Genomic DNA, 20,954 nt, shown 5'->3' with positions numbered 1-20,954 from the left:
TGTACATTAGCAACATTTACACATGCACATCACGCTTACTTAACATGTTAGCTTTTAACACCAAGGGCTCTGAGGAAAGTATATCTTGTTTGGGGTGGACGTTACATGGCTCTATAAGTTTGTCAAATTTGAACCTTTACTCTCTAAATGGGTTTATTTTATAATATATAAATATTATCTTAAAAAAAGTTCATTTAAATAAATCAAAACCCCTAATATCTTGCAAGTGGAACCTAAAACAGACCATTACTCAGAAATTAAGCAACAGGTAAATAAAAATCCAAGACTGGTTTTGTTATTATCCTGAAGGAAACTCATTGGATGCTTTCTGAAGTTGTGTCATGATGATATTAATAGATATTGGGCAATAGAGAAGGCATCCAATAAGTGAATATTGATGTTCACTCTTTAGGAAAGGTGAGACTAAGAGAGCCGGAATTGCCCGCCCAAAGTCAAACAACATCTGAGCGGCAGAGCTGAGGTTCGCCTAGTTTGGTTATACCATCTATGCTTCTTCACTCAGCACTATATTCCTCTCAAACACTTATCATTCCCAAGAAGGTTCTATTTTACACTATTTAAGTAATTCTGTTACCTCATGTTAAGCCGAATATTTCACAAGAGAAAGGAATATTGTGACAGTTTTCTCCATCTCATACCGTGTTAGTTTCTTTAATTCAGAACCAAATGGATATACATTCTTAACATTTGGATAATAGCACCATAGAGACACAAGTATGAGAAAAATTGCCCTTATATGCATTGGGTTTCTGGTTGTGGTTGTTGAAATTACTATATTGTAATATTCAGAGAATAGTTAAACTATTTATATCTCATTCTTTATTAAAATTAATTGTCATATTATTAACATATTAAAAGGTATGATTTTAAATGAGAAGTTAATGTATTCGCTATAAAGTTTATATCTGACCTTGAGTTAGTTTCATCTTCAGAAAGGGCCCAGAGGATCACAACTTCAAGACATTATTGTGTATGTGCATAGCAAATAAGGCATCTGCTACATCTGATTTGGGGGCCATTTCTTTTTTTGTTTTGTTTTGTTTTGTTTTGTGACACAGAGAGAGGGACAGATAGGGACAGACAGTAAGGGAGAGAGATGAGAATCATCAATTCTTCATTGTGGCTCCTTAGTCTCTTTAGTTGTTCATTGATTACTTCTCATATGTGCCTTGACCAGGGACTACAGCAGAGTGAGAGACCTTTTGCTCAAGCCAGTGACCTTGGGCTCAATCTGGTGAGCCTCGCTCAAACCAGATGAGCCTGCACTCAAGCCGGCAACACTGGGGTTTCAAACCTGGGTCCTATGCGTCCCAGTGCTATACTCTATCCACTGTATCACCGCCTGGTCAAGCTAGGGGCCATTTCTTAAAATCATGGTATATTACTAGCTATTTACTGTGTAAATTTACAGACTTGTCCTTAGATAATTAAAATTTGCATGATGGACATTTATACTAAAATATTATAAAAGTTTGAAATAATATCTTCCAGTTTATATAACTTGCAGAAGTTCAACTAACCATAGTAAATATTTATATTTTCAGGTTTATTTTTTTATGGATACAGCAACAATTTTAAAGGAAGAATGTACATGATTGATAAGGCTCTTTATTTTCTCAATACTACCTGCTACTAATAAACTATATATAATTGTTTATGAAATTATTAAAATGGCACTGGTCAGTTGGCTCAGTGGTAGAGTGTCAGTGCAGCATGTGACTGTCCCAGGTTTGATCCCTGGTCAGGGCACACAGGAGAAACGACCATCTGCTTCTCCCTGCCTCCCCTTTTCTCTCTCTCTCTCTCTCTCTCTCTCTCTCTCTGTCTCTACTTCTCCTTCTGCAGCCATGCCTTGATTAAGTGCATCAGCCCCAGGCACTCAGGATGGCTCAATGGAGCCTCTGCCTCAGGCACTAAAAATAGCTTGGTTGCATGCATGGCCCAAGATGGACAGAGCATCAGCCCCAGATGGGGGTTGCCAGGTAGATCCCAGTCAGGCATATGCTGAACTTTGTCTATCTCTCCTCCTCTCATTTGTAAAAGAAGGGAAAAAAAAAGTGTACTTAACTATAGAAATTAAAGTCACAGCTTGAATATACTTTAAAATGCACTTTAATATAATCATTCTAAATTTTTAAATAAAAAGCAAACCATAAACAGCTTCTAAATTCACATATGTTTTTATTTATATCAAAAGCTAAGGTAAAACAACACAGGTAAGGAATCAGAGGTCTAAGGTTTATTCCAAAACAGGGCCTCTGTTGTCTAATGCACCCAATACTGAAATACATATTACAGTGAGGAGAAAGATGGAAGAATCCCGAGGCAAGTAGAATCTGATGAGAGACAACAACTATTATATCTAAACCCAATCAAGCAGACATCACTAGTGTGCAGCACATGGGTGCGTTTTCTCTGGAAGAACCAATAATCTGGACATTACTGAGAAATGCGACTACAGTCCAAAACAGCCACTGAATAACCCTGAAAAGGAACCTATGGTCAAACTATCAACTGCATAGTACACATCGAAGAGGAGAACTCCTCATCTAGGTTGGCACTTCTCTGAAATCTAATCTGCTTTCTACTCTCATTTGACACTCAAAAGAGGTCATACATGAAAGCTGTCATATATGACTGATATATTAGAATAAGCAAAGTTATGAGGATGTTAGCACCAAGACAAGGAGGAAGGACAACAAACAGGAACTTAAGCATAATCAAGAATATTTCTATGGAGGTCTTCCAGCTCGCAGAATTCTTAAGAAAGAAGAAATAATCGTCAGAAGTCTTCAGTGAGGTCCAATGATCTTAGCTGCCTAGCAGGAGGCTTAGGCAGCTCTGCTACAGGAAAACTTGGCAACGGACTTTGCAATAAGAATAACTAAGGATAGACCAGGTCGGGTAGACAAGTTGACGGTAGATCTGTGCAGATAAACCAACAGAATGGAGTTGGTCATTTTTTTTTTCAAGCTGGCACTCTGAGTATCACAGAAATGTGTGTTGGAACTTTATTTTTATTCAGGACAAATTACATTGTATATTGTTCTAGGTATATTTAGGTATTTTAGACTAAATGACTAAATGTCTTTCCATGTCCCTTCTCCCAAATCTAATCATTTGCCACATCTTGCAAGGTATAACTTGTATAATGTCACCTATCTGACACCCTCCGCAAGGACAGCCATTTGTGCTCTGTCCTTTAACAATGTCCCTTGTCAGCATCCATTATATGTCTCTGCCCTGTGACTAATGCCTTTGGGTCGAGTGTCCTCTCCTCGTTGTTTCTTGACACTTCACAATTCCACCACAGTTAGCGTCTAAGTAATTTGGAGGATAATATCCTCTGTTATTAAACTCCACAGCGATTCCTTATTACCTGTTTTCGTATTTTCATTCTTCTATCATATTACATTCTGAAAAACACTGCCATCCAGCCAGATGACTCCATATATATGGGAGTATTTTTCCTCCTCTTATCAAAGATCATCTTGTGTCTCACATGTCACTCCTTCAGTGTGCTTGGTCAGTTCTCCCAAGCAGAACTGGTCCATCTTCCCCCTGAATGCCTGTAGTTACAGACTGCCGTGTGGTAGGGGCATCTCGTAAAAGACTCCCTGACTGAAAGCACTGTTGCCCACCAGGCACTGTCATGTTTCTCGGGTCCCACAAGATTGATACAGTATACCTTTTTCAGAATAGAAAGTCTACAGAGGTGGTTTTTTTTCTTTTAATTTGTTAATTTATTTGTTAATAAATTGATATAAATAAAGTGGTCTCAAGGTGATTATGTATCTGAATGGAGAGCAAATATATATGTTTATCTTCTGCTATACCCCCAAAGTAGCATACTAACTGGCTCAGGAAATGGTATCTGTAAACATTTGTTTAGTCAATGACTAACCATAAAATTTCCTAGACCTGTTGAGAATGTTTTAATAAATTGATGGAAAATCAAAATCACAATCCCTTGTCCGGTATCCCCTAAAGGGTAGAGAAAAATAATGAATTATTTGTTATCTGTCTCTAAGAGAACATTTATTTTCAAAATAAATAAATACTACATTTGTTCAAAATGTGTATCCTAGAATATATTCTGTGTAAGTTGTATTTATTTTAGTCACTTATATATTTTATCATTTTGAAACATGATATGCAAGTGCATTTGAACTATAATTTTTCACAAAAAGTTAATAATTTTTTTCTTTTTTTTTTAATGGTGAGGGTGGAACCCAGGCACCAGTACTTTTTTTATTTTTTATTTTATTTTATTTATTGATTTTTAGAGAGAGAGGAGTGAGTGAGAGAGAGAGAGAGAGAGAAGGGGGAGGAGCAGGAAGCATCAACTCCCATATGTGCCTTGACCAGGCAAGCCCAGGGTTTAGAACCGGCAACCTCAGTGTTCCAGGTCGATGCTTTATCCCACTGCGCCACCACAGGTCAGACGTTAATAATTTTTTATCTCAACATACCTAACCACTAAGAAAATAATTTTCTATTCTTCCCCTCCCCCAGGTAAACCATACCTGTAACACTGGCTGGGTGGAATGCAAGGAAGGGACGAAGATGAAATGGAAACATGTCCCCTTATTCGTCATAATATCACTCCTCAGCTTGTCCAAGAATCGCCTGCTCCTGTCCCAGCTGATTCCAGGTAAGTGCCATTCTTCTGTGTCATCTAACCTTGACCAGTATTGCTTCTTTCTTTCCATTCATTTTTATGGTGTCGATCATAAATCAAATTTCTTCCTTTTCTTTGAAACGTGTAAGTCTGTGTGAATGGTTTCTTCAGTATGGATGCTGATAAATTGTCAGGGATCAGCTATTATCCTTATACAGAGGACTTGATTAATTCCCTAGAGAAACTGAGAACATTTAGAAAGACTCAGTGTTCCTGAAACATGTAAGCTGTGATTATACGAAGTAAGTGAGAGAAAGTGGGTGGAAGAACAATTCTAGGAGGCAAGAAGTGTGTAACTCAAAAGGAATAGCAATGTCACAATGCATGTTGGTACCTTAGAAAAAGAACATCCAAAAATGTGAAATTTTTAAAACTGAAATTTCTTCAGAGTAGTAGCGTGTTACTTACCAGGCTGAACAATGTAGGAATAAAAAGGCTACAGCTGCTCTCTTGCTGCTGCAGTTAGTATTTTTTTGGTGAAGTTAGAAGCTTTACTTCCCTGAAGTCACCATTTGATTAATGGTGCTGGATGGAATAACATTGCTGTAAAAAGCTTTACCAAAACTCTTTTATAAGAAATTGCCTAAACCTAATGTTATAGTAGAAGAAAATAGAAAAAAAATATTTATACACTAATCAAAATATTCTTTCAACTCTTCTCTTAGAGAAAAATGATAAAACTATGGGGACCAATTGTAGTTATTTGTATATATTTAACGAATCCTAATAACTTAGCCAAGTTATTCATAAAAGAACGGCATATGGTGTTTTGTTGAAGCAAACTGTGAGGTTGGGTTTTTATTTGTTTGTTTTATTGTTACATTTATTTTAATATTCAGCAACTAAATGTAACTTATCATGGGTGTCCACACACAAATCAGAATTCTCAAATATTCCAGAGGCTTCAATTATTTTTCCTCTGCTGGGTTAAGGTTGACAGTTTGACCTTGAAGATAAGGGCGCTGTAAACAAACAAGTGGATTTATATCCATTACCATCTTTTATAGGGTAGAGTTATACAGAAAATTTAAAGTCTACTATAATAATGTACATTTAGTTACTTTGTACTGACTTGGATTAACACATTAAAATACTACAAGTTTTTACTTGTAACCAGTTTCCACATTCCTTTCTCTTGCCCCAGCTCTGTTGAGTATTGATTAAAATTAACGAATGAACCAAATATCCAAAAGGTGACAACATGAAAAAATGTCATGCTCTATTTAAGTACATGAAAAATGCAAATTTAAATACAAAATTATCCACTGTCTTTCAAATTGTCAGGATAAAGAGGATCTTTCTATGAAACTGTTCTGAAAACTAAGACTATAGAAGTGGATATAGAAAGATACACAGATAGAGATACAGCTTAGGTGTAATTGTTAGCAGTTAGGTGCAAACTGTAGCACTTTAAGCTAATAACGGCTCCAAGTCAAATTAAATTCATGCTCTAGTTATTGAGCAGGTCATCAAAGATCAGCATGGTAAAGTGTGGTTTGAATCATCTTCGTTTATATAGACACCTGGAAGAAGTGTGCATGCATGAATATAGGTGAGGTGGGGATTGTAGGATTACCTACGGAATATACAGTTACCATTTCATTCAAGAAGAATGGAAGGTAAGATTTATCTATGTAATATAAATTTGCCTTTTTTTTTCAAGAAGAATAAAAGTTAAGGTTTGTATAGTTTATCTATGGGATATCAAGTTACCTCTTTCATTCAATAAAATATTGTATAAATTCAGAGAGGATCAATCAACTTGAACACATAGGTCCCAGATTTCTCAAAACTCTGCAATGACTATCGTACACACAAGCATTTTCAAAACTAAAGAAAACTAAAAATACGTGAATTTATCGTTCAACACAATATATAGATTAGTTACAAAGGCAGTCAATTGCTTATCAAATTGCTTAGTTTAAAATATATCAGACAGACAATCAGTAAATTTAGGGCCCATGTTAAGGTGACACCTTAAAAAAGAAAGGAGATGTATAAAGTTAAATGTCCTTCTCGGTCAGGACCACAGAGTTCAAGAATTATTTAAAGTCATTTGCCTGTCAAGGGAAATATGCAGTTAGCTTTCAGAAGGCACGCCTGCAGATAGGAAGTCATTGTCTTCACTGCTTCTGTCTAGGAGCATGGGTTGGGTTTCAGGACAGGAGTGTTAGAGCACCTACTGAAAGGAGTCATCAGCCTCAGCCTCCCCTTGCCTTCCCATTAATCCCAGAATGAAGTGAGGTCCTGATACGTTTTTGTTGGTGTTTGAGCTTTCTTATGTTCAGTAGCGGCCCTGGCCCTGGGCCGAGTTTAGTGCCTGGCTCAGAGGGAGCAAAGTCAAAAAGACCCAAGTATCGGTGACTTGAAAAAACACAGCTTCTCATTCAACTGGTTTATTTCCACTTTACCCCTTAAGAAAATATCTTCCTTCATCAGAAATTTATTTCAAAAGACAGATAAATGAAAAAAAAATAAGTGCCTCAAGGGATGAGTAAAGAGCAATAAAAAGAGCTATCATAATGTAGATTGTTTTATTACCACAATAACAAAGAATTTTTCAGCCAAACTGTGCATTGCTTACTTGGTGTAATGAAATATTATAACATTATTTTAATATAATGTTGGAATCAATGGATTACCCAGCTCATGTGTCTGTTTTCTAGTTTGTCCTTATATAATAAACTTTTAAAACTGCTGATCTATTTTATCATTTTGTACGTAAAGAGGTAGGCATGCCAGGGTGGTGACTAGAAATTACTTGTAAGTTGTAAATCAAGAAATAGCATTTGGAATCAACAGTAAATCAGTTTTAAGAGAAAAGGAATAAATATGAAGTAGATTCTAGACATGGTTGGTCCTCTCCAACCATTTGTGTTGTTGCCTCCCATGCCTTTGGAGCCAATTAGAACCTGCCCGTTTATTGAAACCACCGCTATTCCTTTCTCTGGTCAATCTACCTGATCCCTTTTACCCACGGAAAGTACTCTTAAAACACAATCGTTATAACCTCCTGAGGTATCTGGACTATATACCACACGTTTATTCAATCTCTGCTACTAAATAATTTTACAGATACCTACTTTTACATGTTAAACGTCCGCCTCTGATTGCAACAGATGTCAGGAAGACAATGAGAGACAAATGTTAAATAAGAGGTTTAAAACATATGCATTTCCCAAACAGTTGATGGACTGAAAGTTTGTTTAACAACACGTATTGTTTAAAATGTTCATTTCAAGATGTACATTGTAAGATTTTTTAAATGGAAATAAAAGGGGAGGGAAAGCACGCAAGCTTGTATTTCTATTTGAATAAATCTGACAGCCCACTTTAAAGTTAAACATGATTTATTTTTTCCTCTCTGTTCTCTCAATGTGCGGCGGCGTGGTCCTTCATTAGAGATGCAGGTGCTGACAGGGTTATTTCCTTTGCCCTGCCTCATGTCAACAAGCCTTGAGTGTGAAATTGTCTGAAATGATTTACTGCTTAGCCTCCCCACCTATCCGTCCACCACCACTCAGTCTCCTTTCTGTTATATCCAGAGGAAAGAAATTGCAAGGAGCTAACGGTCACCTGCGTTTGAATCATCTAAAGAGAAATCAATAATTTTAAAGAAAGAATGACTTGCGTAAAAGTCTAGAAATAATAAGGAAACACATACCATCTACATGTATTCCTATTTTTTGTTTGCTTTTATGATTCACATGCCCAGCAGATTTTTAATAGAATTGAGCAATTATTTCAGATTTTAAAACATCTTTGGGATGATGTAAAAAAGAAAAAAAATTAAAAGTACATTTTGGAAATGGAACTGTGGTAGAATCTTTGTTTCTTTTGGAATATGTACTGCTCACATAAAAAAAGAGGGGATATTTATAGCATCATATTCATTTTGAAATATCCTCTAATTTTTGTGAGCAGTAGATTATTTAATAATGTTGCATATTTGTATTCCACAAGGGTTTATGTCCACAGGACTGTTTTTTTCTGTGATTATTTGTGTTTAGTTTTTATAGCATTGTAGTTATTGGCAGTGATAAGAAAAATGCATATTATTTAGAATGCATTTTTATAATTGTTATTTATAATTATATAGTGATTGCATGTTCATAAAAAAAACAGTTTGAATTTTTAACTTTACTATACATGTATTCAGAAATTAATCCATTACCTTAAAAAACTTAAACTTAACTTATGTCTCTTCTACTAGAATATAATATTTAGAGTTAACAATAATATGTTTCTTAACTCTTCAAAATTATGCACAATAAAGGTATTACTTAAACAAAGTGGTCTGAGTTTATATACCACTTAACAGTTCTCTATGATAGAATTCTCAACACATTTTACATAGATTATTTTTTCAAACACGCTTTAGATGCTTATTAAAAGTCAAGTTTCCAAGGACTCCTGGTAGTATCGCTGAAACAGAGAGCTTGGGTTTGAAACTCAGGAAACTACATTATCACAAGTACCCCAAATTGACCTAATACACAGAAAAATTGAGAACACTGCTCTCAGCAAAGTATAAGTGGATAAAAGAAGGAGTTCAACACATTCAAAAATGTTTATTCTCTGAGAAAAAGTTTTCATAGGAAAGGAATTAAAAATATTTGAAGATACCCGTTTTATAGATGGTAAGAATTTGCAGAAACAGATTTGAGGCCACCACTGGGATATTTTGCTTCCTTTTGTGTGGATAATTCTTGCTTTATTTTTTACCTCATAGTTATGTTTATAGACCTAAAAATATTGTTCAATTGGAAGAAAGATATTAGCTCAAACTAAAAAGCCATTGAAATAGTAAATTAAGTAGATTAGTGAAAACCTATGTAATTAAAAATGAGTTGACACAATTTTTATTTGTCCTAATGGGTACAATTACCTCTAAACTTTATCCAAAACTTAACAGAATGTTGACTCAAACATTAAATGGCTGTGAATATATATGATATGTTAATTATGTAAATATTTTGCAAGAAGAGACTAAGAACCAGGGTTGCATTATAACTTACAGGAACCTGGGAACTTCTGCCTTCACGGCCTGCCTTCCTCCGTGAAAGAATATTAAATGTTGTATTTTAAAACTCTGTTGGCATTAACATGAATACAGTCTTTGACTTAAAGTATTTCTTCTTAGTCCAAAATAAATTAAAATATTTTCATGGGCCCCTAAATTGTAATGTTGTTCCACACTGTGCACGATGTGTAATAAGTTATCTGTTTGAATGATGAGAACATGAAGGACACATTTATGACTTATGCTCAGATATGATACCTAAAACTAATATTTACTACAAATAAAGTAGAAAAAATTAGCCGTACACATTTTTATAATAGAAGGCTTATGAAAGCTGGAAGAACATCACAAAATAAGAAAACAATATGCTCTGAATGTTACTTTTTACAATTTAATTTTGACCATAATAATAAAGGATCCACACATATTGAGGAAAGAAAGAAGTAAATAAGGAAGGAGGGATGGGAAGAAGGGAGCGAAGGATGGAGGGAGGATGGAGGGTGAAAGGGAGGAAGAAAAGAAAGGAAAGAAGGAAGGAAGGAAGGAAGGAAGGAAGGAAGGAAGGAAGGAAGGAAGGAAGGAAGGAAGGAAGGAAGGAAGGAAGGGAGGAAGGGAGGAAGGGAGGAAGGGAGGAAGGGAGGAAGGGAGAAAGGGAGGAAGGGAGAAAGGGAAGAAGGGAGGAAGGGAGAAAGGACTATTCAGGAACATCAAGAATATCAAAATGTTATAACTGAGAAAAAAAAATAGCCTTTGGTTCAAATAGGTCTGTGTTTTAATAATATCTCTGCTTTGTATTATTTGTGTTACATTGGTCAAAACATACTTTCTTCCTCTGTCAGTTCACCTCTCGAAGAGAATGTCAGAATTAGCTTGTGGTGTTTCTGTATTATAGGTAAAATAATCAAAGGACCGGGGGTAGTGAAAGGATTCTATAGATGAGAGTTTTTCTTACTATTATTTTCTATAGCTGGTTGTTCCTGGCCTAGCCTGCACTCCATGACTGTTGGGGGGCAATACCTAAGTGCCCCTAAGAGGAAACAGACAGGAAAGGAAGAATGGGTTTCTGTGGGAGGTGTTGATCGGTGTCATTGCTAAATATCTATTAGAGCCTAGCAACAACATGAAGAGATTGTGGAACACTTCACAGAACAGGTACACAAGAGGATAAATGTCCATTGAAAAGTTAACATTTATTAAGCATCTACTGTGACCATCATAGGTTTGGATTTAGTTTTAGGAGTTCTATCTGGACGGAAAGAGGTGAGCGGGAAAGAAAATCTCAGGCATACACCAAGAGTCAGATGCAATGACTATAAAAATGACTATGGTACAATGACTTGTTTAGTGTGGTAGAAAAGAAAAGTGCATATTAAGGGGTGTTTAGAGATAAGTTCAGAGACAGACTTGAAGTTCAAATATTGGGGATCTCTTTAGACCATGCTAAGAAGCTTTCAATGGAAACTCTGATCAATAGGGAGCCATTGGCAGGGGAGCAACCCAGTAAGATTACTTTTTAGAACTGTAATTCAGTGGAAATGCAGCACATCTGTTTCTATTACTTTAAATTATTAACCCAACAAATACTTATTTAACACCTACTATGACATGATAGTGTTGTAAGGTTGGAGTAGATAATGTAAATGGAGACGGTAATGTCACCTTTTTCTTTTTCATGAAGAATATATAATAAAACTTAATTACACATCTAATATTCTAATTCATTAAATCATCATATTAAAAGACAAAATGGACATATTCAAAAGTGTTATCAATACCTATAAGATTAAGTGGTACATAGAAATTATTCATGGAATGTTTATTGATAAATGAATAAAGTATTTTTTTAATTTAATTTTATTTTTTTACAGAGACAGAGAGAGTCAGAGTGAGGGATAGACAGGGACAGACAGACAGGAATGGAGAGATGAGAAGCATCAATTATTAGTTTTTCGTTGCGCATTGCGACACCTTAGTTGTTCATTGATTGCTTTCTCATATGTGCCTTGACCCATAGGCCTTCAGCAGACTGAGTAACCCCTTGCTTGAGCCAGCGACCTTGGGTCCAAGCTGGTGAATTTTTCCTCAAACCAGATGAGCCCATGCTCAAGCTCAAGCTGGCAACCTCGGGGTCTCGAACCTGGGTCTTCCGCATCCCAGTCTGACGCTCTATCCACTGCGCTGCCACCTGGTCAGGCTGAATAAAGTATTTATAGGAATACATTACAAAAAAAAAAAAAACAACAGCAGAAGCCTCATCATAAAATGGGAAACAAATGGAAAAGAAACATGTTTGAATATATACATAACATATAGAATTAGAACAACTAGGTAATGGTGGGAGTGAGAGAAAAAGGAGAAGACTCAAGAATGATCCCAGGATACATCATTGCGTCCTTCATGAAAGTGGGTAGACATACTGGGCTACACTATGATTTAATTTAATGTGTATTTTTAGAGACAATTTATAATATGTAATTTTTTAAAAAAGATTAAGTTGAAAATATTTAAGCATAATAGTTTATTTCTGTTGGTGTTCAAACTAGCACTTGCTTTATGGTTTATGCTGGACATAAGTTCAAAATAAATTGTAATGCTATTTAAATGTACTATTCATATATTTACATATATACATATATGTATGTATATGTTTGTACATGTTATTTTTGTTATATGATATATATATATTTGCAGTTGGCTCTTGCATAGAAATTAATACTAATTAATTTTTTTCTGTACCACTAAACACCTTAAAATTCATACTAATAATCATAACAATATGACCAATCTATGAAGTAACTAGCTATTAAAATATCTAGTATATATGATTTATCCTCTCAGTGTGCTTGTTTTTGGAATTTTTCTCATATTTCTTTACTGACATGAGCATTTAAATTTTTTTTTTATTATTATATGTCACTTGACATTGTGATATGACCTTGGTTTACTTTGCATATATTTATATAAATATTACATATATTATATATATATGTTTGTTTGTTATTGTCAAATAGGGTTGGAAATCCCAATGATAGAAGAGTCAAGTTTTGAGAGAGAACAAATACTTAAAGGAAAAATTAACATTCCTTACATTCTAGAGAGCACTCAGTTGAAAATGAGCTCTGAATAACTAGAGAAATTTCCAGCTGTGCTTAATTCCCTGGCTCGTTATTGGCCCTGGTCTATGAGTGAACGAGCGAGCGTGAGGCTTATCTAACTAATTGTTTAAGGAGATGGGAGTCAACTCACCCCTAACACACTCAGCCACAAGACACTGAAGGAAGCAACTCCTATTTGTAATCTAGCTGTACAACCCAGGACCGCTCTGCTTTGATGATATGGCCTTTGTGAAAAAACAACTCAGAACAGCCCATGTGCCACACGAACCACCTAATTAAGCCATCAGAATGCATTGCAGCAGAGTGCCTCATATGGAATGGCCTAAGTAATTTTTGCTCCTCTATTGCTTGGTTAATAGAAAGAGGTGCTATTCTAGATTATGACTGATAGAGGCTATACGGTACAGCTGTTGTAATTGTGCCTGAGGGTAGGGGAGGAATTTTGTAAAAAAATTCCCTATTTGCCTGAGACATTGTCCTTGCTTCATCCCACTATTTTCCCCACGATTTCCTAGTGAGTATTCATTTATTTTTTCTCTTTACTTTCCGCTGTCCTCTGCCCACACGCCTGTGGTCTTTGTTGTGTAAACAGACACAGCACTGTGCCATGATTTTTGTGGAAGGATTGCTTTGAAAATAAGTTCCATTATTGATTCAAGAATTAATAAATAAAATAGGTATTTTGGGCTTTAAAAATATAAATAATTTAGCATGAAAAGCGCAACGCATGTGGGGACTGAAGTATGAAAGCTGACCTTCTCCCTCATAAAAGACTCTACTGTGCAAATTTTGATAGAAGACATGACATTATACACATATACATATGAAAGGAGTGTCACAAAGAGTATATATATTTTTATATTTACATATGTAATACTTATATTTACATATGCATTTAAACATAGGGTTATGCATAAAGTATTTTTGTTTATTTTTCTAAGTTCTTATAAGTCTGGTTAATATATATAGACTAATAGAGAGGTTAAAATATTTTTTCTTCTTAAAAGTAAGACAAGATTTATCATGACAACATTTTTCCCATCAATGTTGATAGTCATTCTCTAAATTTATTAAGGTACTAGGTAAGATGATGTAGCAACACAAATTTTTTTGTCTACAAATATAAATCTGTAGAAATATATAATTTTCACTTTTCTATATAAAGGGTCTTTTATCTTTATTTTAACAATGCATAGGTTCATAGCTTGACAAGAATTCAATTAACATCATAAGAACAGCATAATTAATGCTATAAGCTGGGGATAGGGTCCCAGCATCATACGATGCCTTTCTTGTTTGTGATATATCATTGTTCATTGGGTCATAGATTTTCTTTATAATCTTAAGATTTCAATAACTTATGTCTTCAATGGTACATATAGTTTTTATTTTTATTTACTAATATAAGAAAATTGTAGTTTTTAAATAGTGTAGAATAGGAAGTGTTATTGTCTTTTACAATTTATAGCTGATATCATATTCTTTAAATAAACTGAATTTCACAAAATAGAAGGTGACAATGATTGTAGTAAGCTGCACCATTATGTATGGTTAAGAAAAAATATTACTACCAGTTAAAACATGAAGAATGAGTTAAGAATTGTTCTGTGTAATGCATTAATCAGACCAACATCACCCTTGTAGTATCTTTCATTCCTTCTGAAGAGGTAACAATTTCTGCTACATCTAGTTTGGCGGGAAACAAACAATAATTTTGAAATTTATCAAGAAGTAGTCACTTTCTTCTTCCTAAATGTGTCTTTTCTTGAATACTTTAATTATTACTTCACAAAAAAAATACATAGATCTGTAGCCATTTCTTCCATAATAAATATTTCCTTCATTAATGTCAAATCTATGCCTGAAATTTTGTTTCTAAGACTCAAATAATGATGACATTTACTGACAGTGGAATCATAGTGGACTCATGGAAGGCATTTTAAATGACAATTAAATTCCACTTGTGTATCTCCCATAATGCACATAACTCAACTGAAATGACAACAATAGGAACAGTTATAACCAAGTAATCACATCACAGTCAATGACAATTACATCGAAACTGCTGTCTGGCTCATAGTGATTGTGAGATGCCATCAGTGTAAGAACACAGTGTCGGAATATGGGGAAAAACTGTCTTTGAATCAATGAAATATGATACATGGAGGGAAATGGAGCCTGACATATTCCTTATGTTCTTCAAAGCTGTTTTATATAAAGGGACACCTATTCCCTGGCAACCAACTCTTCTTACTACATCGCTACTTTAATGCCACAAACTTGGTAAATGTTAAGAAAAATATACAATACTATAAAAACAAACATAATTAAAATTTAGCCATTTAAAGGCCCATTTCTTTTTCCTTCAAGATGAAAGTGTCTTTCTCAGGTTGAGAAATCTGTTCATTAGGAAACTGAGCCTGTTTACTTAGGATCTCACTACTGTCAAGATAGTAAAAATCGCTAAGTAGTATGCACAGTGCTGAAATTAAGTCTGTATTTTCTTATTATTTAGCTATATATAGTTGTGAGTTTTTTTTCCCCACAGAAGTTCCTAGGTAGATAATAAAAGGAGCTTCATTAGATACGGTGCTCTTTCCCCAAGTGTTTCCTAGTTCTAAATAATGTCAATTCAATAACAAAAGCTGAATTTATAATACTTTACTTTCAAAAGTATACTAAAACTTAATTATTTAAGTAGTTCAGTGGAGCAGTTGCTAAGTATTAACTAATTAAATGATAGATATAATGAAAATCCGTTGATGCTGATTAGAAGTTAATATTACTCTTTAATCAAACTGTCATTAATATATTGGTATATATATTTCATTGAATCTAAGTTTTGGCATTGTTTTCTTATAACTATAATTTGTATTTTTTTAAGTTGAGAAGAGGGGAGACAATAAGACAGACTCCTGCATGCACCTTGACCAGGATCCACCCGGCAACCCTGTCTGGGGCTAATGCTTGAGTACCGTGCTACTTTTAGTGTCTGGAGCCAACCCTTGGACCATCTGAGCTATCCTCACTGCCCAAGGCTGATGCTCAAGCCAATCGAGCCACTGGCTGTGGGAGGGGAAAGAGGGAGAGATGCGGGAGAGGGAGGGAGTAAGAAACAGGTGTTTGCCTCTCCTGACTGGGAATCGAACCAGGATGTCCATACTCTGGCCAACGCTGTATCCATTGAGCCACTGGCCAGGGCTTATTATATTTTTTCTATCAAAGAACTTTCATTATAAAATTAAGATCCACTTTGTAAGAAACTGCCATAATTTTAATGTGCCATTTTGCCTTCCCACCAGCAATAAATGGAAGTTCCTGTGGCTCTATATTTTTGTCAGTATTTGGCGCTGTCAGCATTTTGCATTTTAGACATTCTAATAGGTGTGCAGTAATATGTCATTGTTGTTTTAATATCAAATTCCCTAGAAACATATGATAATGAGTTTCTTTTTATATGTTTATTTGTCATTTACATTTCTTCTTTGGTGAGGTGTTTGTTCAGGTCTTCTTACTCAGTTTTTAATTAGGTTAATTTGTTCTTTTTTTTGGTTCATTTAAGACCTCTTTGTGTATATTTGGATTTGAATCTTTACATATGCATATTTTTCAGATATTTTCTTTCAGACTGTTAATTATCTATTCATTCTCCTTATAATGTCTTTTGCAGAGCAGAAATTTTTAGTTTGATAAAGTACAACTTGTAAAATATATTTCTTTTATGAATCATATATTTGATGTTGTATCTAAAAAGTCATTGTCAAACCTGAGGTCACTTAGATTATCTCCAAGATCTTTTAAGTGTGTGTATCACCCTCATTGCATAAGAAACTTTACATATTTAGAATAAGAGTCTCATTGTACTATCTTCAGTTTAAAAAAACCAATGCGGGAAAGAACATTTTCTGTAGCACTGATCTATGAAATCAGAATAAAATGTGAAATGGTAATATGGAAGGAGTTTTGTTACTATTAATTAAGTTAGTATTTACTTTTTCTGGTAATTGGAAATGATAGTCAATCTAATCACAAAATAAATGTTTGGCATCTTAAAATAATAAGTGCAGCTAAAAACATGACAAATAGAATTAAGATTGAAAGACAACCCAGAGACAATTTATGTTAAAGGGAAAGATAGTTGTTTGAGACCAGTAGTTGACTGAGAATAAGAGGACCAGTTCAAAAGTGCTATTGGGAGGAGCATTTTCCTGGGGTCAGTCGTCCAATGTGCCTGGAAGCACACAGCAATTCCATATACTCTGGAGAGGTCTGAAAGTTGGCTTTTACTGATCACAAGGTAAATGGCTTATTCAATTTTCAACCATAACATTTAAAATTAATCTATTATTTCACACTTACTATTTCTATTGTACTGCCCCTTTAAAGAAAACGTGCCTATTTTTTTATTTTATTTTTGTACACTTTTCTTAAGTGGAATAGGAATCATCTATTTTAACTGATTTATTTATAGCAAATAATCCTGACAATATTTCTTAAAAGTATTAGCTTTAGTGTTAAACTTACTTGGATTCTTTATGAAATGTATGAACTTGGGAAACCCACACAATATTTTTATTTTTTTTTATTTTTTTATTTTTATTTTTTGTATTTTTCTGAAGCTGGAAACGGGGAGAGACAGTCAGACAGTCTCCCGCATGCGCCCGACCGGGATCCACCCGGTAAGCCCACCAGGGGGCGATGCTCTGCCCACCAGAGGGCGATGCTCTGCCCCTCCGGGGCATCGCTCTGTCGCGACCAGAGCCACTCTAGCGCCTGGGGTAGAGGCCAAGGAGCCATCCCCAGCGCCCGGGCCATCTTTGCTCCACTGGAGGCCCCCTGCGGGAGGGGAAGAGAGAGACAGAGAGGAAGGAGAGGGGGAGGGGTGGAGAAGCAAATGGGCACTTCTCCAGGAATCGAACCGGGACTTCTGCATGCCAGGCCAAGGCTCTACCACTGAGCAAACCGGCCAGGGCAATATTTTTATTTTGGTTTGTTTGCATATTTTGATTTGTTTGTTTGTTTTAAGAAGACAATATTTACTTTGTTGTGTGTTTGTGAAGATTACATAAAACACTATGAAGTATCTAATATAATTATCCCATCTATAGGAGACACTCAATAAAGAGTAGCTACTGTTAGTTGAAAAAGGTATTGTTAGTGAGTTTTTGGAAATATGAAAGGGACAGGAAATATATAGATGAGGGAGAGATTATCAGGTATTTGAATCCAGATGCTTATCTCTTACTGAAACTGAGAATGTTGGAACGTCACCCAGGATTCATGGAGGAGTTAGAAAAGAAAACGCACAGCATAAAAAAATGAATTTCAATGTGGGTAATGGGTGTGAAAATATTTACTTTTTCAGAAGAGTGATTTTTACACAGTGCTTCGAACTCTTCTCTGAATTCCCAACAGACTATTCAGTGTGCAATGTATATTGAATATTTATTTCATGTACAGAAAGAATCAGTATAGAGACATTATAGCTTGCTATAATAACATATGTAAGAATTTGTTATGTAAATATATAAGGTCTACTGGAAAGTTCTGTCCATTTCTATCACAACAAGTTTCGACACGTAAGCACATGTTTATTTGGCGCATGGGTGCCTCTCTGTTTTTATCACTTAATGTATACATACTGACGTAGCAAATTAACTAAAACAAAGTTGATTCACGTTAGTCTTATGTGTGAAGCCATAGTGTACCCATGGCTACTGATAAAGTTCATTTACGCCACTGTATATTTTATGAATTTCAACAAGGAAGAAATGCTACAGAAGCATGTCTGTCACATCCACCGTAATCCCCGGACTTAGCACCCTCCGACTATCACTTGTTTTTATCCTTACAAAATTTTTTGAATGGCAAAAAATTCAAAAATGAAGAAGATATCAAACAAGCACTGGTTCAATTTTTCGCATCAAAAGATAAAACATTTTTCAAAAATGGGATATGCAAATTGCCCTCACGCTGGCAAGAAATCATTAATAATAATGGCAATTATTTAATAAAGTTTATTGACAGTAAGAAAAATTTGTATCTTGTTTTAATTCTAAAAACGGACAGAACTTTTCAGTAGAACTTATATAAGAACGTAAGTCACAATTGTTAGTTCTACTCAGTTACATAATACTTCAGGGCAAACAAGGGGTACATGCAATAATTGTGAACCTTTTTAATAGACACTATGACATATTTAGACTACAGTGGACACACAATGCAGTGTACAGATGATGTATTGTAGAATTGTGCACCTGACACCTGTTTAATTTTATTAAGCAATATCACCCCAATAAATTAAATAAGACATTTAAAAAAGAGATCAGAATAGTTTTAGCTAAAATTTTATAAATGGATAATAAATTCTCATTCAATACATTCTCATTACCTAATCATATATTTCCTCAGTCTTTTATAAAATTCAGGCATAGGGATGTTAAGATAGGCAAGCATATACATGCAGCTATAGCTAACATTTCCAACATAATGTGTCATGAATAATTAGTTCATTATTTATAATTATATGCATCAAATTATGGTGTTTGATCTAATCAGAAAAGGATTGTGTTATGAGTAAATTAAAATACACATAGCAAAAGACAATTTAATTTTTATTGCATATTATATATTTAGTCTTTTTGATGTGTCACATTATTTCTAATAAAGCTTTTTTTGAATGTTAAAAAATGATATTAGACATTTTTTGTAAATAATTTCTTTCATAAAGAATGGCTTTAAAACAAAAATGACGTGTTTTATTTTTCAATTTTAATTTAATGTCCTAAAGTTTTTTCTTCAATTTCACCTATTTTTTGTCTTTGATTTGCAAACTTCTATTGAGCCATTTAATCTCTGGTAGCAATATAAAATACTCATAAATTATGTTAAAATTTGAAAGCCTAGAAAAGTATTTTTTATAATTTTTCAGAATATGAAATGAATTATTTATCTGCAAATATCATAGAATTGTTACCTTCCTAAAAGTTAAACTTTCCTTCCCTTCAAGGTTAATGATTTAACATATATCACAGACATGTGTATTAATTATAATTTAAAACAGTCAACTATGTAATGAAACAATTTAAACTTAAATTTGCACTTAATCAAAATATGTGGGGACCATTTATATGACTTTGTTTTCTGAAAACTAAATACCATTCTTTTCATTTTCACAAGTGAAAAAATAGCAATGTATTTTTAAATCAACTGTTCTCTTCCTTTTATGTTTTTTAGAAAACTATTTTGTTTTATAAATTGGCTTGTTGAATATAAATTACACTAAATGGTGTACTTTAAATTTGAATTTGTTAGCTTGATTTTCCCCTTTGAGTTTAAATACTGTATGTGTTTATATTCAACAAATTCTATTAACTTTAAAATTCTTACTGTGCTATCAAAGACTGGCAATAAGGTAATGACCCCCAAATAACTTATGATTTGAGCTTAAAACTATATTTTATTTCAGTTTCTGACCTTTAGTAACTTGAGTTTCATCTGGAGCTCTAGATATGCAATGGAATTACTTTTGCCCTTTGGAAGGTCACTGGTTTACAAGTTATTGCCTCTCATAAATTGATCTAATCTTCTGAATAATGGCTGGACATGCTGATGATCAATATTTTATTGCTTTTACATCCTAAAACACACCATGAATTATACTCAAAAGTGTTATCTCCCAGGACTGCAGACATAACAATAACATACATGTGATATTATCCTTAGCTTGTGGTACTGTTTATGAAACAAGACTCTGCTTGAATGACTTTATTTCAGCACTATTAAAATCCTCTTTAATTTATAGATAGAAATGCCACTGACAGATATACTCAGTCCTATTTAAAGCCAGGAAAGAAACTCATTTAGTTTTACCTTATAATATTCAAATCAAAATTTTCCTTTGAATTGTTTAAGAATTTTTAAAAGCTAGTGTGAATTACTAGTGTAATTGTGGAATAAAAGCCACAAATTCATACAAATAATTTGTTTTATAGAATATCATCAACTAATATAAAACACAATTCTTGATTCACTCTTTTTTATTGTTATCATGTAATCATATGTGCTTAATTAGAAATAAGCTGTGATGTATATTCTCTGTTTTGTCTTTGTA

The 20,954-nt window shown here is 34.2% G+C and overlaps 1 protein-coding gene across 5 annotated transcripts in view; it reads left to right on the top strand.

Moving 5' to 3' along the window:
• ROBO1 (roundabout guidance receptor 1) overlaps nucleotides 1-20,954 on the top strand; it is a 1,143,090-nt gene that overhangs the window by 135,649 nt on the left and 986,487 nt on the right. For all 5 annotated transcript variants that reach the window (XM_066240776.1, XM_066240777.1, XM_066240772.1 and 2 more), the window contains exon 2: nucleotides 4,537-4,675. In XM_066240776.1, coding sequence (XP_066096873.1) covers nucleotides 4,588-4,675 — 88 coding nt within the window. In that variant the 5' untranslated portion in view covers nucleotides 4,537-4,587. The remainder of the gene's footprint in view (nucleotides 1-4,536; nucleotides 4,676-20,954) is intronic.

Source organism: Saccopteryx bilineata, chromosome 8, assembly GCF_036850765.1.
Source record: "Saccopteryx bilineata isolate mSacBil1 chromosome 8, mSacBil1_pri_phased_curated, whole genome shotgun sequence".
NCBI classification, from domain to species: Eukaryota; Metazoa; Chordata; class Mammalia; order Chiroptera; family Emballonuridae; genus Saccopteryx; species Saccopteryx bilineata.
Note: the sequence above shows the minus strand (reverse complement) of the source record. Positions and strands in the feature narration are given on the sequence as shown.